The following is a 21,308-nucleotide window of genomic DNA, read 5'->3' as shown; positions in this document are numbered from 1 at the left end:
AAGGCAAACGTCTAACTTTTTCCCAATCGATTCCTCCGTGCTGTTTTCCATCTCTCAATCCACCAGCACCCCTGGGAAGACGGACTCTACAAAAGGAAACCTTGCGACTTTAAACCCAACAGGCTGCCTCCTTCAATTCTTCAAGGTATGTATAGTCTCCATGCAAAGTCTAGCAATGTTTATCCTGGCTAGACTTTTCCCCACTTAAAAAGAATGGATTTTTCACACTGTTGCCGCAGTTAGAACCAAGAACCAATAATCACCGTCCTGCAGTCAATAGCATTAAAGCTGGTTTAACAATACTGATACCTTGGAGAACAATGGATTTCCATTAAGGGATTCCGATCGTCTGATGTTCTCAACTCCACACTGAAACAGAGGAAGAGAGAGAAGAATGACTGTGGCTCCCGCCGATCGTTGCGCACACGGCAGAACACAAGGCTTATTAAATGGATTATTTATTATGTAAAAATGCTGTAACAATGCAAGGAAATGTATAGCTAATTTTCAGACCCTGTCGATGTGCCCTGGCTTCTCTGTGGGGGATTTCTCTTTGACAACAAAGAAGTTGTTTGAAAGTTTCCAAGAACTGATTAAGTATCGCGGCTTACCTCCATAGAAAAAAAAAAAAAAAAAAAAAAAAAAAAAAAAAAGTACAGCGTGCTTCAATTACTTCTGCACAGAACTGTACTGGAACCTAGAAAATGGTATTAAAAATGCACTGGAACTGCATGTGGTGTGCACTGTAAGCAAAAACGTATTCCAAAGGCTCTAGCTCACACCAGTGCAGTCGGTTCCGGTTAGTTTCCGGTGAAGAAACTGACCGGAACTGACTGCATTGGTGTGAACTGGAGCCATTGGAATCCATGGAACACACTGTGCATGCATTTTTAGTGAAGAAAAAAAGCGCACGGAACTGCATCTGGTGTGAACTGGCCCCAATATCATGTACACACGGTTGGACATTCCAACGACAAAATCCATCAGATTTTTTTCCCCGACGGATTTTGGCCCAAACTTGTCTTGCATACACACGGTCGCACAAAGTGGACGGAAAATCCAATTGTTCAGAACGAGGTGACATGCGACGGGACTATAAACGGGCCAGTAGCCAATAGCTTTCGTCTCGTCATTTATTCTGAGCGTGCGTGGCACTTTGTCCTTCGGAATTGTCTACACACAATCGGAATTTAAATGATCGGATTTTGTTGTCGGAAAAATTTTAGATCCTGCTCTCAAACTTTTTGAGTGTCGGACGTTCCGACTGAAAAAGTCAGATGGAGCCCACACACGACCGGATTTTCCGACAACAAGATCCGATCGCACATTTTCCCTCGGAAAGTCCGACTGTGTGTACAGGGCATAAGATCCCTTTCACACTAGGGCGCTTTGCAAGCGATACAGCGCTAAGAAGAGCACCTGCAAAGCGCCCTGAAAGAACCGTTTCTGCGTCTCCAATGTGAAAGCCCCGAGTGCTTTTGCACTGGAGCGGTGCAGTCCTGCTCGCAGCATCTTTGGAGCGGTGAAGGAGCGGTGTGTATACCGCTCCTGCCCATTGAAATCAATGGGCAGCAAGGCTATACCGCTTTGCAGGTGGTTTTAACCCTCTCGGCCACTAGAGGGGATGTAAAAGTGCCCCGCTAGTGGCCGAATAGCGCCACGTGAAATTGAAGGTAAAAACGCTGCTAAAAATAGTGGTGCTTTACCGCCAACGCACCCACCGCCCCAGTGTGAAAAGGGGCCTTAGTAAATCAACCCCTGTGTCATTATGAGGAGACTTCCATGCACATGTGTAGGATTAATGCCATTGCAGTGCAGCAAAAAAAAGTCTAAACCCAGAAAGAAAGACCAGGAGAAGATGGAAGGGCTTGTCACAAGCAGAAGCACCAACAGCGCACAGCTGGAGGGGATCATTCGACAGGCAAGTCTGTCAAAATGTGCAAGCTCCTGAGAGCCCATTTACAAAAAAAAAATGCAGGGTTTAATTCTGCTTCAAGTCAATGGTGGGATAGCAGTACATAGATTTGAAGCAAATATTACAAGCCTGCCCTACACAGTGAGGCCTGGGTACAGTCCCTTAGGTAGACACAAAGTGTTACCAATCCTGAAGCAAAAAAAGTGCACATTTTCTTTTGCATTTGAGCCTGCGAATCATTCCAACTGCAAACAGTAGAATACGAGTGCAATGCTATGACTCTCGTAGACTATCCCAACACACAGTTCCATATGGACCTTCAACTACAGAGCTGGAGGAAATATCAATGAAGTACAAGTGCACTGATGTCATTACATGTGTGTTCTATTGAGAAATGCAGTCCCTTTGCTTTGTTGGAAGATGGGACTTGTAGTTTTTTCATTCACAACTCTCTAAATGATGCTATTGTGCCGGTGGATCAACAAACAGCCATGTAAAATTCAAATTTGCCAGGAGGCGGTAGGAAGAACCACCCTTTATTCTGTAAGTGGGCAGAATTTTTTTTTTGCCTCATGTTACACCCAAAGTATGGCTGTAACATGAAACATTGGGATGGTTTTACTAAAACATGGAGAGTGCAAAATCTATTGCAGCTGTGTATGGTAGCCAATCAGCTTCTAAGAGCCCTTTCGCCACGGGCCACGTTAGTGATAAAGCGCTGCTTTACCGTCGTTATAGCAGCGATATTCAGCCGCTAGCAGGGCGCTTTTATCCCCCGCTAATAGCTGAAGAAAGGGTCAAAAGCTCCTCTAAAAAAAGCGTTGTTGCCGAAACGCTTTGCAAGCGCTTCGGCAGCGGTGCCCATTCATCTCAATGGGCAGGGGTGGTGGAGGAGCTTTTTATACACCCCCCCTCTCCACTGCCCCAAAGATGCTGCTTGCAGGACTTTTTTTTTTTTTTACTTCCTGCCAGCGCAACACCCCAGCATGAAAGTGCTCAGGCTTTCACACTGGGGCTCCAGGGAAGTCATTTTTCAGGTGCTATTTTTAGCCCTTTTGCGCTTGAAAAACACCTCCAGTGTGAAAGGGGTCTAACTTCAGCTTGTTCAAATAAGCTTTGACCATAAAACCTGGAAGCTGATTGGTTTCTATGTAGAGCTGAACCAGATTTTGCACTCTCTAGCCTTAGTAAATCAACCCCTATGTCAGAAAAGTGGAGTCAGGTTTTAAGCAATACCCCTACCACCGGACTGTGAATGAACAGTGAAAAAACAGCAACAGACCAGCAAGATAATCTCTGTGCTCTCTCCTACTGTCAGTGTGTTCTTTCTGAGCAAAAAAGCACACAGGACACCTGAATGGCCTCTCCTCCTTCCATTTTAAATACTAAATTTACAGAAACATACAAGTCAAATGTAGGTATTTGTTAGTTTCATTTAAAATTGTTTTTTAATCTAATACACATACATATATACACACACACACAAATAACTACAGCATCCCCTAGTATCATTTGAGATGATCATACCTCCTGTGCAAGATGTTGGGCATACTCTATATCCAGTTCATACAGTGTTTCGATGTGATCACTTGTGAAGGCGATAGGGACTAAGAGAATGTTCTTCTTTCCTCTTTGGCAGAGGCCTTTAATAGTTTCATCAGTATGAGGTCCCAACCATGGCATGGGACCAACCTGAAAAAGAAAACAAGACATAATAGAGATGACATAGCAGATCAGTTAGTCAACTGCGACAAGAAGAGCACTTCAATTACATAGCCTAATAAAAACACAAATTAGGAATTTAATAACCTCTAAATAATTAACTTTGAGTAAGGTTCAAAGAATAAAAGCTCTTCCATATCTAGAATGCACAGTTCCATCACATCTCTATGGCAGTACAGTCTTTGGAGAGTCTTGGGCTTGATAGATCACAATGGTAGAAGAAGATGTCTCCAATGTCTGCCTCTTGGGGCCTCAGTTGATGAGCTCTGGACTTGTTAATGTGCTTATTCCAACTGCTTTTGACATTTGAGGTCATTCAGAATTCTTTGCAGGGGCATCTGCCTGACCTGCTGCTGACTTACTGTAAGACAATTTTGCATTCCCAGAGACTTTAGGAGGAGAACTGTTTGTCCTTTACTTTGTTTCCTTCACATTTGTCACTTAAAGATGCCATTCCTCAACAAAGCAACACGGTCAGCCTATCGGACATTACCACTTCTAATCTCTGTACCCTTTTTAAACAATAATATTTTAGAGACTTTAACTCCTTTTCTCCTTTAATCTCCTCCCTTTAAGTGGGCTTTAAAGTGATATTAATGGCAAGTTTTTTTTATTTAAAAAAAAACAAAAACAAACAAACAAACATGTTATACTTACCTGCTCCATGCAGTGGTTTTGCACAGGGCAGCCCCAACCCACCTTTTCTCAGGTCACCCGCTGGCACTCCTGGCCCTTCCCTCCTGCCCCCAGAGCATACAGCTTGTTATGGGGGCGCCCAAAGAATTAAATTCAAAATACTAACAATTACATACAAAGCCATCCACAACTCTGCCCCCAGCTACATCACTAGCTTAGTCTCTAAATACCAACCTTCTCGTCCTCTTCGTTCCTCTCAAGACCTCCTGCTCTCTAGCTCCCTCATCACCTCCTCCCATACTCCCCTCCAGGACTTTTCCAAAGCCTCTCCAATCCTATGGAATGCCTTACCCCAATCTGTCCGCCTATCTCCTACTTTATTAGCTTTTAGACGATCCCTGAAAACACTTCTCTTCAGAGAAGCCTACCCCACCCACACCTAATTGTATTTTCATTTTCTCAATCAGCTCATCCCCCAGTTATTACCTTTTGTTTCAACTTGACCCTCCCTTCTAGATTGTAAGCTCTAACGAGCAGGGCCCTCTGATCCCTCCTGTATTGATTTGTATTGTAAGTGTACTGTCTGCCCTCATATTGTAAAGCGCTGCGCAAACTGTTGGCGCTATATAAATCCTGAATAATAATAATAATAATGTCCATTCACACACAGAGCCGCAGCTCGGCCCTGCCCCCCTCTCTCGCTCTCTCCTCATTGGCTCACTGGCTGTCTAGGCCAGTGACCTGGGAGAATCGAGAATTGCACACAGAAGTAATTTTTCCCTTAATGGATAGAATTCAGCAGCATAACTTCTGTTATGTGACTTCTGTGATTGGCCCCCACAGCAGTCATGATGATCGGAAGCCCGTCCTGCAGACTCCTGATCAAGAGCCCTGACTGAGGACTGTCAGTGACAGCTTAGCCAGCATAATGGGAACACGGTTCATAAGAGAATAAAAATAGATGGGGGGGGGGGTGGTGCATGCAAACATTTGATGTAATGCTCCCCAAAACAGATTACAATACTGCTAACCAAATGGTGTGACAGCTTCAAATAACAGATTCCCCACCAACACCACAATGGGGTGCATGGAATGGTGGCCATCAGAAATCGGAAATGATGACATGTAAATCTGTGTATGGCCCCAGGGTATGAGAGCAGGCAGGTGATCATGTCTATCACTGGAGGGATGAGAAACTGGGGATCCCTCAGTTACCAATAGGAGGGAAATGTGCACAATGCGGTCACATTGCGGCAAGAAGGAATGTGAATCCTCTAGTTCAGGTGAACTGAAATTGCAGGCTTGGATAACGAACCCACGTTGGTAACAAAAGTGCCGATAGACCTAGGAGCATTAAATCTTGCAATGATCAACATGTTGCCTGTTACTTCCTATGGGCTATGTTGTGATGGTAAAGTATACCGTCCCTGAAAAGATTTAAAATGACACACAGCTACACTTGAATGAGATAAGGCAAGCAGCAATATTTTTGCTGAAAATGTTCACTGTTGCTACTATGCTTACGTTGTGCAATATGTCTACTGAAAAATGGAGGGTATATTCCAACAGGCTGGAGTGCATAAGGCCTCAGCCGTAGACCCGCGTTGAGTGTCTCATTTACTTGTGCTCAGATAGCATTAGGTAGGCTTAATCACACATCTGGGTGGATGTACTGGTAGAGCGTACATTACCGCTGCTGTTGACCAGGCACCCCTTGCCTTTGATACAATGTCAGACTGCTGTTGGCAAAGGAATAGGGAGGATCACCTTGTCCATAGCTCAGCGAGGCAGCTACCACCGCCTTGTCACAGCTCCTGTTCACGGAAACGGCAGGGCTTGCCAAGGGTGGTATCATGTGATTAAGATGACGCCAATGAGTTTCGCTAAGGAAAGTAGCGTTGCTTCGTCTGGACGGTCAGACGAAGCTGTGCTACTTTCCTTAGCGAAATGCATGGGAGGCACTCTGCTGGATAAATGGTCTATGTCTTTGCTTTTACAATATAATCAGCATTTAGAATTCCACGATTCAATGCACTTTAAAAAAAAGTTGGTCTGAGTCAAGCTAACTTCCCAAACAAACATTTTCATTACTAAACATCACAGTTGCTGTGTGTGTGCGGTAATATACTGGAGTAACATTATCTACAAATAATAAGCAAAGTGGTGTACTGGCAGCAGTACGAGCAACTTCCAGTTGGCTGACCGAAAAAAAAAAAAAAAAAGTTGGGCTGAGTACTTCTCCACCAGGCTTTATCAATGAATACAAGGCTTCCTGATTGGCCAAGGGTCATCTGCCCCCCACTCCACCTTGGTCAAACAGAGGAAGCCTTCTATTCATTGATGGAAAAAAATAAAATAAAAAATGTAAAGTTGATTGAAACCTGGAATTCAACTTTAAAAGTGATTGTAAAGTCTCATTTAAAAAAAAAAAAAAAAAAAAAAAAAAAAAAAACAGACGTCATACTTACCGCCTCTGTGCAGTTGGTTTTGCACAGAGCAGCCCGGATCCTCCTCTTCTCGGGTCCATCTGCTGCTCTTGGCCACTGGGGCTCGGTGTCTAAACTGACACACGGAGCTGACTCGATTGCCCCCACAGCCAGCAGCTTTCTACAAGGGGCACCCGAGTCAGCTCCATGTGTCAGTTTAGACACCGAGCCCCAACTCCTCTCTCCCTCAATTGGCTAACTGACTTTGATTGACAGCCACAGGAGCCAATGTCACTGCTGCTGTGTCTCAGCCAATCCGCAGGAGAGTCCAGGAATGGCTAAGATATCGCTAGACAGAGATGGGGCTCAGGTAAGTGATTAAGGGGGTGTTGGGGAAGCTGCTACACACAAGTTTTTTTTTTTATCTTGGTGCATAGAATGCATCAAGATAAAAACAAAAAAAACTTCTGCCTTTACAGGCAAACTTTTTTTTTTATTTAAGATTAGGGTATATAGTAGTGAGGGGACAGAAACCTTTAAGGTTTTGATTGCTGTCCGTGTGTCCTTTAGGGAGATTCACTCTCTCCACATGTGCGCATCACTGATGTGCAGTGAAAGGGAGCATAAATCCAAAATTTTAAGTTACCACCAGTACAATACAGGGGAGATCTTCCAATGGGGGCACACACAATGTTTCCGTGAAAACAGTCTGGGGGTGGGGGGGGATTTCCTTCCCATTGAAAGATTTTCTCATTTCCTGTTGAGTTTATAGGACAGGAAGTGATAGAAAATCTCCCTAACGGGACACAGATATAGACAGTGCATAGATGAGGGGGGAGGGGAACTCTTAACTTCTCCAAAAACTATCTACAACCCAACTCCAACAAAAACGTATTTGGTTTTGGACAGACTAAGGAAGTGCGTTAGAGCCCGTCAGGGTTTTTATTGCCATGTCTCTGTTGGGGAGATTTTCACCTCCAAGTCAGAATACACAGAGGAAAATTAAAACACATTGAGATAAAGCTAGACTTTAAAGCACCACGATTGGGAAATGGACTGTACACTGATAACTGTATGCAGTTAATATATCTAACAACAATATTCGGAATAGTAATTTTTTCCTCACTTGCCTTAAAGAGACACAAGGGTTGACCTACTAAAACTGGAGTATGCAAAATCTGGTGCAGTTGTGTATGGTAGCCAATGAACTTCTAACTTCAGCTTGTTCAATTAAGCTTTGGAAATAAAACTTAGAAGCCGATTGGTTTCTATGCAGAGCTGCACCAGGTTTGTCACTCTCTAGTTTTAGTAAATCAGCCTCACCATCACCTTGCCCTTGCAAACAAAGTGACAGTTTCTCTGCAAGCTACTCACCCGCTTATCCTCAGTGAACCTGCACTCTCACAGATACTTGCTCCAGCTATGGAAAGAATATCCGCCACTTCCAGGTATGGGTGAGCAAGTGCCTGTACTTGGGCACAGTAGCCAATTACTAGGCCCAAGCACCATCATATGATCTCAGGTTCCCAACATAATCCATTTCAGCACTGGCTGAGAAGGACCAAGGAGCTGGAAAGAAATGCAGGTTAGGTGTATATGGGAAAGAGGGAGGGGGGATAAGGCCATAACAGAGACTCTATACTTTGTCCGGCATAGGAAAGTGACCCCACACAATTAAAAAAAAAAAATAACTACTCTACCTCTAAACTTCTCTCCTTGAACATTTATCAAATCAAGCGTCAGGCCATTTAAAGTGATAAAGGCTTGTTTTTTTTCTCTTATAAAAATAACAAACATGTTATATGTACCTGCTCTGTGTAGTTGGTTTTGCACAGAACAGCCCGGATCCTCCTCTTCCCGTGTCCCTCTTCAGTGCTCCTGGCCCCTCCCTCCTGTTCAGTGCTCCTACAGCAAGCAGCTTGCTATGGGGGCACCTGAGCCAAGTCACAGCTCCCTGTGTCCATTCAGACACGGCCTGGCCCTGTCCCTCTCTCCCCTGATTGGCTAGCTGACTGACAGCAGCGAGAGACACTTCGCTGGACAGAGAGGGACCTCAGGTAAGTATTAGGGGAGCGGCTGCACACAGAAGGCTTTTTATCCTAATGCATAGAATGCATTACGATAAAAAAAAAAAGAAAAAAAAAAAAAAAAGCCTTCTGCCTTTATAAACCAATTTAAATCAGAAAGGTGAAAAGAACACCTAAGAGTAGAGAGTTTGTAGCGCGCTGACTGGGTCATATTGGGTGGCCCGCTAAATTTATATGAATCTTCTCCTTTACATGCAGAGCAAGTTGTCCAGCAGTGGCAGTGACAGGGATAAACTAATGCCGGTAAAAAGTAATTACTTCGGTTTAGATTTCCCATTAAAAAATAAATAAAAAGTTTCTGAAACCACGTCAGCACTGCAGGCAGCCTTAAAGTTTGTCCCAGCCATTGTCACGTTGCTGGTCAGCTTGGTCTGTAAGAAAATGTTTGCAACATATAAAAAAGGCACACACACACACACACACACACACACACACACGTTATCAGAAAACATTATTTATAGTAATAGCTGTCCTCTAACTATTCTCCACAAAACGCGTTTTTTTGCAACAGCAATTTTATTAAAACGATTGAAAAGAAGAATCTGGTTTCTAAAAAGGAACATTCTCCAAGGATTTAAGTTGCATGTAGTGGTGTCCAACTTAATGAATATGGGGGCTTCAAGTGTGGCTCCCTCACAATGGTTTAGCCTACATAAAATTGTGTGGTGTTGCGCAGAAAAACATATGCCTTACTGCAGGTTACTAAAATGCATGGTAGCCTGCATATATTGTAAAAAATATATTAAAATATTTTTACAGAAATGTGAGGGATATTTTTAATTATCTATATCTATCTATCTACCTACACACACATATGCTTTTCTGTAAAGGTGAAACATGTAAAATAGGATTATTAATATTTTTAACAAATTGCTTTGATCCTCTCCCCATTTTGTTCTAGGGTCACACCAGATATGTCAGATGCTCTTGATGACATTTGCGTTTATTACATAAAAAGTGCAATGTCCTTCTGAATTTCAGTGAATTTTTTTACTTTTTCTTGCAAAAGATATAAATACAGTTTACAAAATAGAGTGATGTTCATTATCAGTTATAAAGGGAATTGCAAAAAAAAGCGCAAGGTAATGAAAACAGTTGGTCCAGTAGAAACCAAAGGTCACCTTTACAGAAAAGCATGTACAACACACACGTACATACATGCATATACACATACGTACGTGTGTGTACATATATATGCTTTTCTGTAAAGGTGAACTTTGGTTTCTACTGGACCAACTGTTTTCATTACCTTGCGCTTTTTTTTGCAATTCCCTTTATAACTGATAATGAACATCACTCTATTTTGTAAACTGTATTTATATCTTTTGCAAGAAAAAGTAAAAAAAAAAAAAAAAAAAAAAAAAAAAAAATCACTGAAATTCAGAAGGACATTGCACTTTTTATGTAATAAACGCAAATGTCATCAAGAGCATCTGACATATCTGGTGTGACCCTAGAACAAAATGGGGAGAGGATCAAAGCAATTTGTTAAAAATATTAATAATCCTATTTTACATGTTTTTCTTCATGGGGGGCACAGAATCTGCTCTGTGAAGAACCGATTCAGACCTACTATGCAGCAACAGATCACCTCTCAGTGATCTACTGCTGACTGCAATCAGCCTCCAATAGATCATTACAGCAATGATCTACTGCTGTGGGAGAGACATGACACAGAGCTGCAACCACACTGCCCAAATCTCCATTCTAACAGGAAGTGTTGTGATGTAATTTCACTTCTAATGTGTGCATTACCCGCTGCCAGGGCTCCTACGGAGTGTTCGGCATTAGGAGCAGAAGCTCAGGATTGATTTAGATCATAGGCTTAGTGCCCGCTGGTGGTTCTGGCACCAAAGGCAGCTGAAGCCATTATCACTCAGTGTGCAGCTCACCGTGCTCCAAGCCTGATTAGAGGTCTGAAGCACAGCAAACCACACGTGAGGTGCATGTGGCCCAAAGGCACTTGTTGGGTACCATGGGTCATAGATATAGGACATAGAAAGAATAAAATGTGTTGTATGAGCATAGGCTTTGTTCTTTGTCCATTTGGAGGCTTTAAAAACAGATTTATTTCCTTTGTGAGAGATCTGAGCAGCTTTGCAAATCACCCTTAATCTTAAGCACATGGTGTGCCACTATAGACCACCACTGTATAGTCTCTACTGCTCTCAATATACAGTACTGCATAAAACACCAGTATAGACTGCTTGGGTGCTGGGTTTGTGCCCAACTAAAGATCTGCATGGAGTATATACCAGACGTGTACAAGTGTCCTCCAACCCCTCCCACATTCCAAATATCACATCATTAGGCCTACTGAACTAAGTAGGACTTTGTACAAGCCTTGCTTGCTACTATAGGCGCAACACTTCATCAGATCCAAACTGCCCTTCTAGAATAGTTATTTTGCTTAAAGGACGTCTCCTGCCCACTTCCCATTGCTGGCTTGACTGTCTTTGCAGTGCAGGATGGGAATTTCAGTTCAAAGAAAACGTAAAGTGCAAGTTCAGCCTAAAACTTACATTTTTAAATCTACTTTTCAGCCACAATGTAAGACTAACCTATCTAGCCCTGGAAAGCAAAAATCACTATACATACCTTTTCTGAAGCTGCTCTCCAGCGGCAGATGCTGTGTGCAGGAGACAGCCGACAAAGGCTGGGAAATGCTTGGGAAGCAACGTCGCCCATAGACTTACTATCGGGCTTCTGTTGTCGGCTGCCTCCTCTTCTCCCGCCGCCGCTGACAGCTCAGTGTGGGACTGGACCGGAGCGTCTTTAGAAAAAGGTATGTATAGCGATTTCTTCTTCACAGGGCTAGATATGTTGGTCTTAGATTGTGGCTGCAAGTAGATTTAGAGATTTCAGCTCACATTCACATCTATGCGGGTTTCCTTTTGAGTTTTTTTGCAGTGCTTTTTGTGTTTTTATGCTTTTTTTTGGAAAATTGTTGTTGGCCAGATTAAACTCTTCCCACCAGCTGGCCATCAAATGATGGCTGGGTGGCACGGCCCACCAGAACAACCACTCTTGCGCGCCCCCAGCATGGCCACGCCATGTTGCTAGGACATGGCGTGACCCCGATCTGTGTAAAGAGCTGCGTCCCTTTAGCCATGTGATTGGCTGTGTCCAATCACAGCTGGTCATATGTAAACACAGAAATGCTAGTAATCGGCACTCCTTGCCTCACACTGACAGAGTGAGAGGAGAGATGCTCGGGGGGGATCTCCTCACAGAGGACATCTAGGATGTAAACAGGGCACTGATCATCAGTGCCTTGATTACAATTAAGTGGCAGCAATGCCACTGCCAGAAATCAGTGCCCACAAGTGCCCCCAATTAGTGCACACAAGTGCCATGCCAGAAGTGGCCAGTGATGCCAGTCAGTGCTGCCCATCAATGCTACCCATCAATGCCCAGTACCACCCACCAGTGCGGCATATTTGTGCCTCATCAGTGCCACCTAATCAGTGCCCATAGGTGCCGCCTCATCAGCGCCCATCAGGGAAGGAGACAAATTACTTAATTTACAAAATTTACTGACAAACAAAGAACATTTTTTTTTTTTAAATGCAAAAAAGTTCCATAAGAACCCAGGTTATAAATGATGTCCTGCGTTTCTGCAAAAAGCATTAACAAAATGCATTGGTGTGAATAAAGCCTTAGGCTGGATTCACACTTATGCAGTTTTAGTGCTTTTTGCATTTTGTAGATTTGCACTACAGTCCATTTACCATGGTTTCCTATGGAACACGTTCTGTAGTGCAAATCTGCAAAATGCACTAAAAATGCCTAGGTGTGAATCCGGCCTTAGGCTAAACTACTTTAAAGAGGAGGTCCAGCTTGGGTGAAAAAAAAATAAATAAATTGAAAAAAGTCAGAAGCTACAAATATTAATTTGGATATAATTAATATTAGGGCACTTACCTGTCCAGGGAGCCCATGATGTCGGCACCCCAGCTGATCTTCGGATAGACTCCCGGGTGGTGCCGCTGCCATTCCTGGTAAGAGAACCAGGCAGTAAAGACTTTCGGCTTCACTTCACTACTGTGCATGCGCTAAGCGCGCTGTGCTTTCTAATTGGCCCGGCGGCGGGGGAAGGAGGAGGGGGGGGCTTAACTTCCGGGAGATCGAGCCGGGGCCCTTGAATTTTTTTAGTTACTCCCTGGTTTCCAGGTCTAGGCAAATGGTGTCATACATCCCAAGAGTCTTCAGGAGGGGCTTTCTCAGCTAAGCGCACCCTCCTGCCTGCCTGAACTAATGGCTAACAGGGCAGCACAGTGGTGTAGTGGTTAGCACTTTCACCTAGCAGCAATAGGGTTGCTGGTTCAAATCCTGACCACGACACTATCTGCCTGGAGTTTGCATGTTCTTCCTGTGCCTGCGTGGGTTTCCTCCGGGTTCTCCGGTTTCCTCCCACACTCCAAAGACATGCTGGTAAGTTAATTAGACCCTGTCCAAAAAAAAATGGCCATAATAGGCGTATGTGTATGTCAATGTTGTAAGTGTGTCAGGACTCTACAGGTTAAAGGACCGCATAAATAGCTGCAGATGGACACCGGTGGCAAGAAAAGCGCCCTGAGGCGATTCAGTTCGTATAGGTAGCGCTATGCAAGTCATTCATTAATTCAATGGCAGAGAGAGTCCAGGAAATAGATGCTACATAAATCATCTGCCCTTACTCAAGATGTCCACAGCCAGATATGCTGGGGGGGGGGGGGGGGGTTTAAAGTGATTTCTAAGAAAAATAAAGCATTGAGACATGGATGGATGGATGGATGGATGGATGGGGGGAGCTTGCTTTGAACATCAAAAATGAATTTAACAGCATTTTTTCTTTGTGGTGCTCAAATGCAGTGTAGTTGTGATTTAATAAGATGTGTCCTTTTTATATGTACCTACATGGAGTTTGCTTGTTCTTGTATGGGTTTCCTTCGGCTACTCCGGTTTCCTCCCTCACTCCAGAGACATGCTGGTAGGTTAATTGGCGCGTCTCTAAATTGGCCCCAGTATGTGTATAAATGCATCTTAGACAGGGACCTTAGATTGTAAGCTCTATAAAGACTGGGACTGATGTGAATGTACAATATATGTAAGAAGCTGCAATAAAATGGTCAGCGATATAAAATACCTGTAATAAATAAAAACCTTGTATTTTGCATAGACATAGGATTTGCTTTTTGTTTTAAAATTATGGACTACCTAAAGATCCTTGTATAAAGTAACAGTTTAGCGTGCTGAAATTAAAGTCCCATTTTGGAGTTGCTGTAGATAAAAGCTTTTTTTTGCTGCAATAAAAACAAAATGACCAAAAGTGCAGAGTACTGCGGCTCACAGTGACTGCTCTCCAATTATACACCAGACCTACCTTGGATTGCCAGACCAGTCTGTAGGGGTTGGAAAAATTCAGTTTCTCCATGACTTTCTGCACAGTGGCTCCCACTTCTTGGGGGTACGGATCTCCTCGATTTACAACCTGCAAACAGAGAGAAAGGAAAAGGCAGACTGTGTAAAGTGGCAGATGAAATATCCTTCTGGATGGATGAGGCTGGGCGACACCATCTTTGTTCAGGAATCATGTAATTCCTGGAATGAGATACCGGTGCAGAGATGGCACAGTCCTGTAAATCCTGGTGCTTGTGTAGTTCTTGGTTGTGTTTACAAATGTCTAACACAGATCAGCCCCAGATACAGCCTTGATGTAAAGTTAAGCCCCATACACACCATCAGATTTTCTGCTGATTTTTTTCCCCTTCCGATTTACCAAAACCAAAATTTGTATGCAATCAGGCAGGCCCTTGCACTAAATGGTTTTGGTAAATCTGAAGGAAAAAAAAAAAAAAAAAAAAAAAAAAAATCAGCAGAAAATCTGATAGCGTGTATAGGGCTTTACACTCATCATTTAGGGAAATGAGACAGAGGACATTCTTCCTCCTGCCTGCAGCAGACTGATGACATCATCTCAGCCTAAGCAAAAGACCCTGATTGAAGTTCAAAGACTGCCTTTTAAAAAAAAAAAAATTTAAAAAAAAAATATTAAAAGGCAGTTTTTTTTTTAAAGCGGGAATCCGCCGTTTTTTTTTTTTTTTTTTTTTTTTTTTTAAAGCCAGCAGCTACAAATACAGCAGCTGCTGACTTTTAAAATAAGGACACTTACCCGCCCAGTGCACCCGAAGCCGATCTCTCGATCGTCACTCGGGCGCTGCCGCCGCCATCTTGGGTATGGGAATCAGGAAGTGGAGCCTTTCGGCTTCATTTCCCGGTTCCCTAGTGCATATGCGGGAATCGCGCTGCGCAATAAGGATGGACCCGCTGCCTCTGGGATCTTTGTGTTTCCCAGCAGGCAGCGGGGGACTTTCGGAAAGGGGCGTAGATCTACGCCCCTTTCCGCAGAGAGCTATCCCGGAAGTGGGTGCAGTTACCTGGATTATCCAGGTATCTGCACCCCCCCCCCCCCCCCTGAAAGGTGCCGATCGTGGGAGGATTCCAATGAGCGGAAGGTCCACTTTAGGGTGGACCTCTGCTTTAACAAACATTTTATACTTACCTGCTCTGTGCAGTGGTTTTGCATAGAGCAGCCCAGAGCCTCCTATTTTTGGGTTCTCCGCTGGTGCTCCTGGCCACTCCCTCCTGCCAAGTGTCTCCATAGCAAATAGCTTGCAATGGGGGGCTCCTGAGCCGCTGCTCTGCGTGTCTATTCAGACACAGAGCCACGGTGAGCAAGAAATGTTTTAATACATGGGAACACAAAAATATGGAGGGGGTTGTCAAATTTGTCTGCAAAGGTCGAAATACACTTTAAGACACTTCGATAGGTGGAGATATGTACGCGCTGAAATCTCTCATAAAAAAAATAAAATAAAATAAAAAAAAGTGACCACGGGGTGGCAGTATAACAAAGCATCATTACTAAACAATGTCTAATACAGTAAAACCTTGGATTGAGATAGTTTTGAAAGATAAGCAACATTTTTAAATAAATTTTGACTTGATAAACAAGGGATATCTGATATACAAGTAGCGTCATGTCACAACTGTGTATAAAAGAGAAGAGAGGCACCTCTAAGTGTAGCAATATGGTTACATTTAATAGTTACATAGTAGGTGAGATTGAAAAAAAAAAAAAAAAAAAAAAAAAACACACACAAGTCCAACCTATGTGTGTGATTATATGTCAGTATTACATTGTATATACCTGTATGTTGCGGTTGTTCAGGTGCTTATCTAATAGTTTCTTGATGAAGTTACAACATTTAGCAACTCACATGATTGATAATTAAAAGAGGCACATCTAAGTATGCAGTCATCCGGGGTAAAGCTGTCCACATAGACCGTCCTCCGTACATCGACATCATCCCTTCAAGCCTCGCTTTCAGATCGCTCTACTGCAGGGTAGTCTTCCCGGGCACGATTGCAGACTGACAGCGGTGAGAGCCGGTGGTGCGGAGGATGGTCTATGTGGACAGCTTTACCCCCAGATGCCTGCATATAGATAGATGTGCCCGTTTTAATCATCGTCAACCATGTGAGTTGCTAAAGGTTATACCTTCATTATATGTAATCATATTGGCGCCTCTAAGCGTAGCCTCTCTTCTCTTTTATACTCTGGAGCTCCTGCTGGATTCTGCTTCTAATCCTCTGGTTGAGGCTTCCATTTGTGGATGGACATTTTATGGTTACACAACCTATCACATTGCTATAATCTTTGTATATGGACTATCAACTGAAGGACCTATGAATAAAATGGTTGTGGAACACATCATCTGTCTTTCCATTATTTCTTATGGGGAAATTTGCTTTGATATACAAGTACGTTGGATTACAAGCATGTTTCTGGAACTAATTATGTAGTTTGTTATAGAACTATTAAAATTATGATCATCAGGCAGTACCCACACTCCCTGAGCACAAAATACAAGTCCTTCAAAAAGTAAAAAAAAAAAAAAAAAAAAAGTGGTTGTAAACCTTTACATATACCCAATGAAGTGACTGGCCTCTGGTGTTACTCAGATGAACCAAATCCTCCTGTTCACCACTCTTCTCTACATTCAAAAGGCATACATTTATAAAGCTTGTTTGAGCGTTCAGAAAAACGGGGTGGAGAGCTGAGGTTTCTCCCTGCAGTTCTCAGTGGTGAGAGCTCTGAGAGCTGATTGGAGGGAGGGAGGGACAAACCCGCCCCCCAAAGCACACAGAAACAAAGCTGGGGCTGTCAGTCACAGGCTGTGTGCTGGAGCTCCCTTTCCCTGCCACCATTTTTCTCTTGGTGTCAGGAAAACTTGTCAGAAGGGATTCATGCTGACAGGAGAGGAACGATGCAGAAGAGAGAAATGACACTCAGTGCCCTTACTTGAGACAAGTGTACACACACACACACACACACACACACACACACTACAGAGGAATATGCTTTGTTCATATTTCATGTGTGAGGTTTACAACCACTTTAAAGTGTATGTTCATTCAGCGTCACAAAAAAATAAATAAAGGAACTATCCTGTCCAACATAAGCATAGCAGCACAAAGTTATAGACCTACCCAACAGCAGCCAGGGCTCCCTGTTTTAAGCAATGCAAGCTGAAAAATTAGTTTCCAATAACCTTCTGCAGCCAGCTATGACTCTGTCTCAAGTTATTTTAGAGGCCAAACAGCCATTGGGCTGCACATGTGCAATGTGTACTCGTTCCATATGATGAGCTGCAACAATGCTACAGGCCAGCACTCCCTCCCATGGCACAAGGGGCGCTGGTCTTAATGGCTGCTCCATCCTTTCAAAAACTTTGGACGGAGCCAACACTGGCTGCAAAGGATTTTAGGATTTTTGACTTCACCGTTTAAAAAGAAAGGGAGCCCTGGCTGGTAGGTAGGTTTAGCACGCTATGCTATTTTACATACCCACATGGGCAGCACAGTGTGCTTTTTGGTAAAGCTGAACATATAATATATTATTTGGGGGGGGGGGGGGGGGGGGTGTAGAAGCAGGTCTAGCACATATCACACCCTGGTTGTAATGTGCAACACAACATGCTTCAGACCGTGATCTTACCATTTAAGATACTGTATATAATATGGGAATATTGAAAAATAAAGTAATAAAAGATAGCAACTGAGATGCCTTACTGTCATTGGCAAAGAATGAGCAGAAAAGAGAATGACCACGTCTCCTCTCTTGTCTTCCGGAAACATATTCAGCTCTTTCTGGATATGGTCAGCAAAACACTGAAATGAGAAGCAGGGTGTTAATTTTCTGATGACGTGTGTGTGTATGCATGTATGTGAAAATGTCAGCTCCCTCGGCGTAGACCGGGATGCGATGCAGGGACCTCATTTCAAGGTAAGTATGTCAGAGAAAAAAAAATAAAGAAATGTAAAACCACTAAAAATTTATATATATATAAATATATATATAAACACATAGAAAATAAGTCGGTTGGTGCTTGTAAGCATCCAATATAAAGCGTCAGTAAACTTCCAGTGGGTTCCCCGCCTACTGCTTGTTTAGTCAGGAAGATAATGAAGAGGATGCTATACTTCCCTTATTACTCGCTTCCGCAAACTTACTTGGTCCTGTGCGATTGATCGCCTGAGCCCCCTCCCCAGTCTTTCAATGCCAGACCAGTCACAGCAGTTCTGCAATGCACAACAGTACACCAAGGGCTCACCCACATTCCGGAGCATTGGGAAGTGCAGGGAGCACAAGCTGCTGGGGGAGCGAGGAATGCGGTATTAGTATTTTATTTGTCATCCTCTAGATAAAAACGCACATTTAACTCCTGCAGTGGGGAGGAGGACCCAGTGGAAGTGTAAATATCTTCTCTATGGGGTTCAGTTTTAAGCTAGAAGGTCAGATCAGCTTTGAAGCTGCCGCGTACCTGTACGAGGAGAGGGTGTGTTGGCCATCTATCGATTACGCTCCACTTCATTGTGGGTTGAACTCCCTTGGAATTATAGTACCGATAAATGGCATTCAAACTGCTACCTATGTGGGGAATATTCAATTAAAAAAAAACAGTGAAAAACATAAAAAAAAAAAACTTCACATAGCTCAAGTCACAAAGCCAGCACTCCAGGATAAGGATCTTTGTTTTCAGTTAATTTCAGCTCAATCCAATGAGGTTGGGCTATCACTACAGTGACTACTACATTGTTTTTGCATCACAGCACACTAAAAACGAGTTACAATGACCAACTGAAGTGTTTGAAAGGATTGCAAGCTGAAATATTGCCTTTCAATGCATGAGAAAAAGCGCACTAAAAAACGCATGTCAGTGCACATGCAGTTTCAATGTGTTTTTATGTGTGCTGTGGTGTGAATGAGCCTTTACACTAACTTACAGAACAATGTGTTCTCTGGGAATGCCAGTAGGTATCAAATAGCCCCATGATAGCCAATTAAAAAGAAACCTGTGTTAATTCCGGTCAATCCCGCTGTTCACTGTCCCTTCCTCCTTGTCTGTGTCCCCGCTGCAGGCCTGAGATTATGGAGACAGGCCCGTTGCCACATCTACTGAGCATGCTCCAGTTTTAGTTCCCTTCTAAGCTGATCATTTCCTCCTTTTTCTCATCAGTGCAGCCCACATGACTATAGAATCACACATGTGGGTGTATACACAGGGATAAACAATAGCCCACTACCTCCATTCTCCTCTATGCCCATTAAACAGCCCCCACAATGGCGGCGGGATATTACTTGAGGGAGGTTTCACCTCCCTGTAATTCTAAGCACATACATACAACAGGCACAGGGTGGAGGGGCATGAAACAGGCTGTGATTGGTAGAACCTCCCTCTAGATAGCCCATACCATGACTGGATTCCAAAGGCTGTTTTTCTTATTTTTTTGCATGTGACTGGCCTTGGAGGACTGGAAGCTCCTCCTGCCACTGTTTCCCTACAGAAAGGCTGGTAAAGAGCTGGGTCAGATGACAGCTGTATGTCGATTTAAACATTTTTTTTAATTAAATTAAAATAAATAAAAAGTGCCATCATCCATATACATAAAGAGAAGGGATGATGTAAATTAAACCATGTGTATTTAGTATTCATTTAAAGACATTGTGATATTAGCATAACTTCTCCCAAAAGCCAGCCCACTGCCTACATTAGGGCCGAGGGCTTTTGATCAACATGGTGGCAGGGTGCTGTGATTTTTCAGGAAGCCATGTACAGCACCCTGCTAGCCCCTGCCACCAGCCATTATCTGCCTGCATAGCACAGAGAAGCACATGGATCCAGTGACATCATTGCCAAGTCTTACAAAAGAAGGCTTGTAATTAAGAAAGACAAATGTTATGGGAAAATTCTAATAACATGGGGGGGCCAAAATATAAGAGGATTAAACTTCAGCTTTAAGTTGACAAACTGATTGTGAAGTTTGGAATTCAGTAAAGCTCTAGAACTCCTTACAGAACCAAGACTAAATAATGTATTAAACTGCACCAAAGAGAAACTCGTGTTTACATTAACGGAAGCCTACATATGTTGAATCGAAAAATGTGATCATCCAGTCCTTTTGCTATTCTGCTGAAATAAAAATACATATTTAAAAAAATAAAAAAATAAAAATTAAATTAACCCTGTATGGGCATTCTTCCAGTTACCCGAATGACTTTCACAATACAGTAGGGAAATTACTAAAACTGGTGCACACAGAATCTGGTGTAGCCATGCATGGTAACCAATCAGCATCTAACTTCAGCTTGTTCAATTAAGCCTAGACAATAAAACCTGGAAGCCGATTGGCTACTATGTACATCTGCACCACATTCTTGTGCTACCATATTAGGTTTAAGTGACAAAACTCCAGCTGTGCCAAAGGGTCGCTGAACACTTACCGGTGGTTGAACAGCTGTACTGAGGATACTGCGTGAAGGCGATCGCCCGCTCTACTCCATCGCTCTCCATTTCTTGTATCGCGGCTTCAGTTAGTGGGTCAACATATCGGAAACCAATGTAATATTTATGAGGTGCTGTTAGATGATAGACAAAATGTGTTACAGGAGAAAACAAGGATACAAATCAATGAACTGACAGTGCCATACAGGAGACTGTGTACCTTTGCTTAACCACTTGTTATCCAGGCCAATTGTGAGACTTCACTCCTACATGTAAATTTCATTTTTTTTATTTTTATAGAAAATTACTCAGAACCCCCAAACATTATAAATGTTTTTTTTTTTTTTAGCAGAGACCCTAGAGAATACAATGGGGTTTGCTGCAACTTTTTATCTTGCACGGTATTTGCGCAGTCATTTTTCAAATGCTTTTTTTTGGTGGGGGGGGGCTGACTTATGCATAAAAAAACAAAAACACAGTAGTTAGCCCAATTTTTGGGAATAAATGTGAAAGATTATGTTATACCGAGTAAATAGATACCCAACATGTCACACTATGAAATTCAAACTTTGGTACTTAAATCCCCCAAGGTGATGCTTTAAATTTTTACAGGTTACCTGTTTAGACTAAAGCCCCATACACACCATCAGTATTTCTGCTGAGTTTTTCCTTCAGATTTACCAAAACCATA

At 42.9% G+C, this 21,308-nt stretch overlaps 1 protein-coding gene across 2 annotated transcripts in view; it reads right to left on the bottom strand.

The window, feature by feature from the left end:
* FECH (ferrochelatase) overlaps window positions 1-21,308 on the bottom strand; it is a 47,749-nt gene that overhangs the window by 8,842 nt on the left and 17,599 nt on the right. For both annotated transcript variants that reach the window (XM_077462956.1, XM_077462957.1), the window contains exons 5-10: window positions 20,617-20,751; window positions 18,656-18,762; window positions 17,904-18,002; window positions 14,152-14,259; window positions 3,443-3,607; window positions 310-369 (exon numbers count right to left, since the gene is read on the bottom strand). In XM_077462956.1, coding sequence (XP_077319082.1) covers window positions 310-369; window positions 3,443-3,607; window positions 14,152-14,259; window positions 17,904-18,002; window positions 18,656-18,762; window positions 20,617-20,751 — 674 coding nt within the window. The remainder of the gene's footprint in view (window positions 1-309; window positions 370-3,442; window positions 3,608-14,151; window positions 14,260-17,903; window positions 18,003-18,655; window positions 18,763-20,616; window positions 20,752-21,308) is intronic.

Source organism: Lithobates pipiens, unplaced genomic scaffold (genome assembly GCF_037356315.1).
Source record: "Lithobates pipiens isolate NorthernLeopardFrog02 unplaced genomic scaffold, aLitPip1_a1.2 Scaffold_3, whole genome shotgun sequence".
In the NCBI taxonomy this organism is placed as follows: Eukaryota; Metazoa; Chordata; class Amphibia; order Anura; family Ranidae; genus Lithobates; species Lithobates pipiens.
Note: the sequence above shows the minus strand (reverse complement) of the source record. Positions and strands in the feature narration are given on the sequence as shown.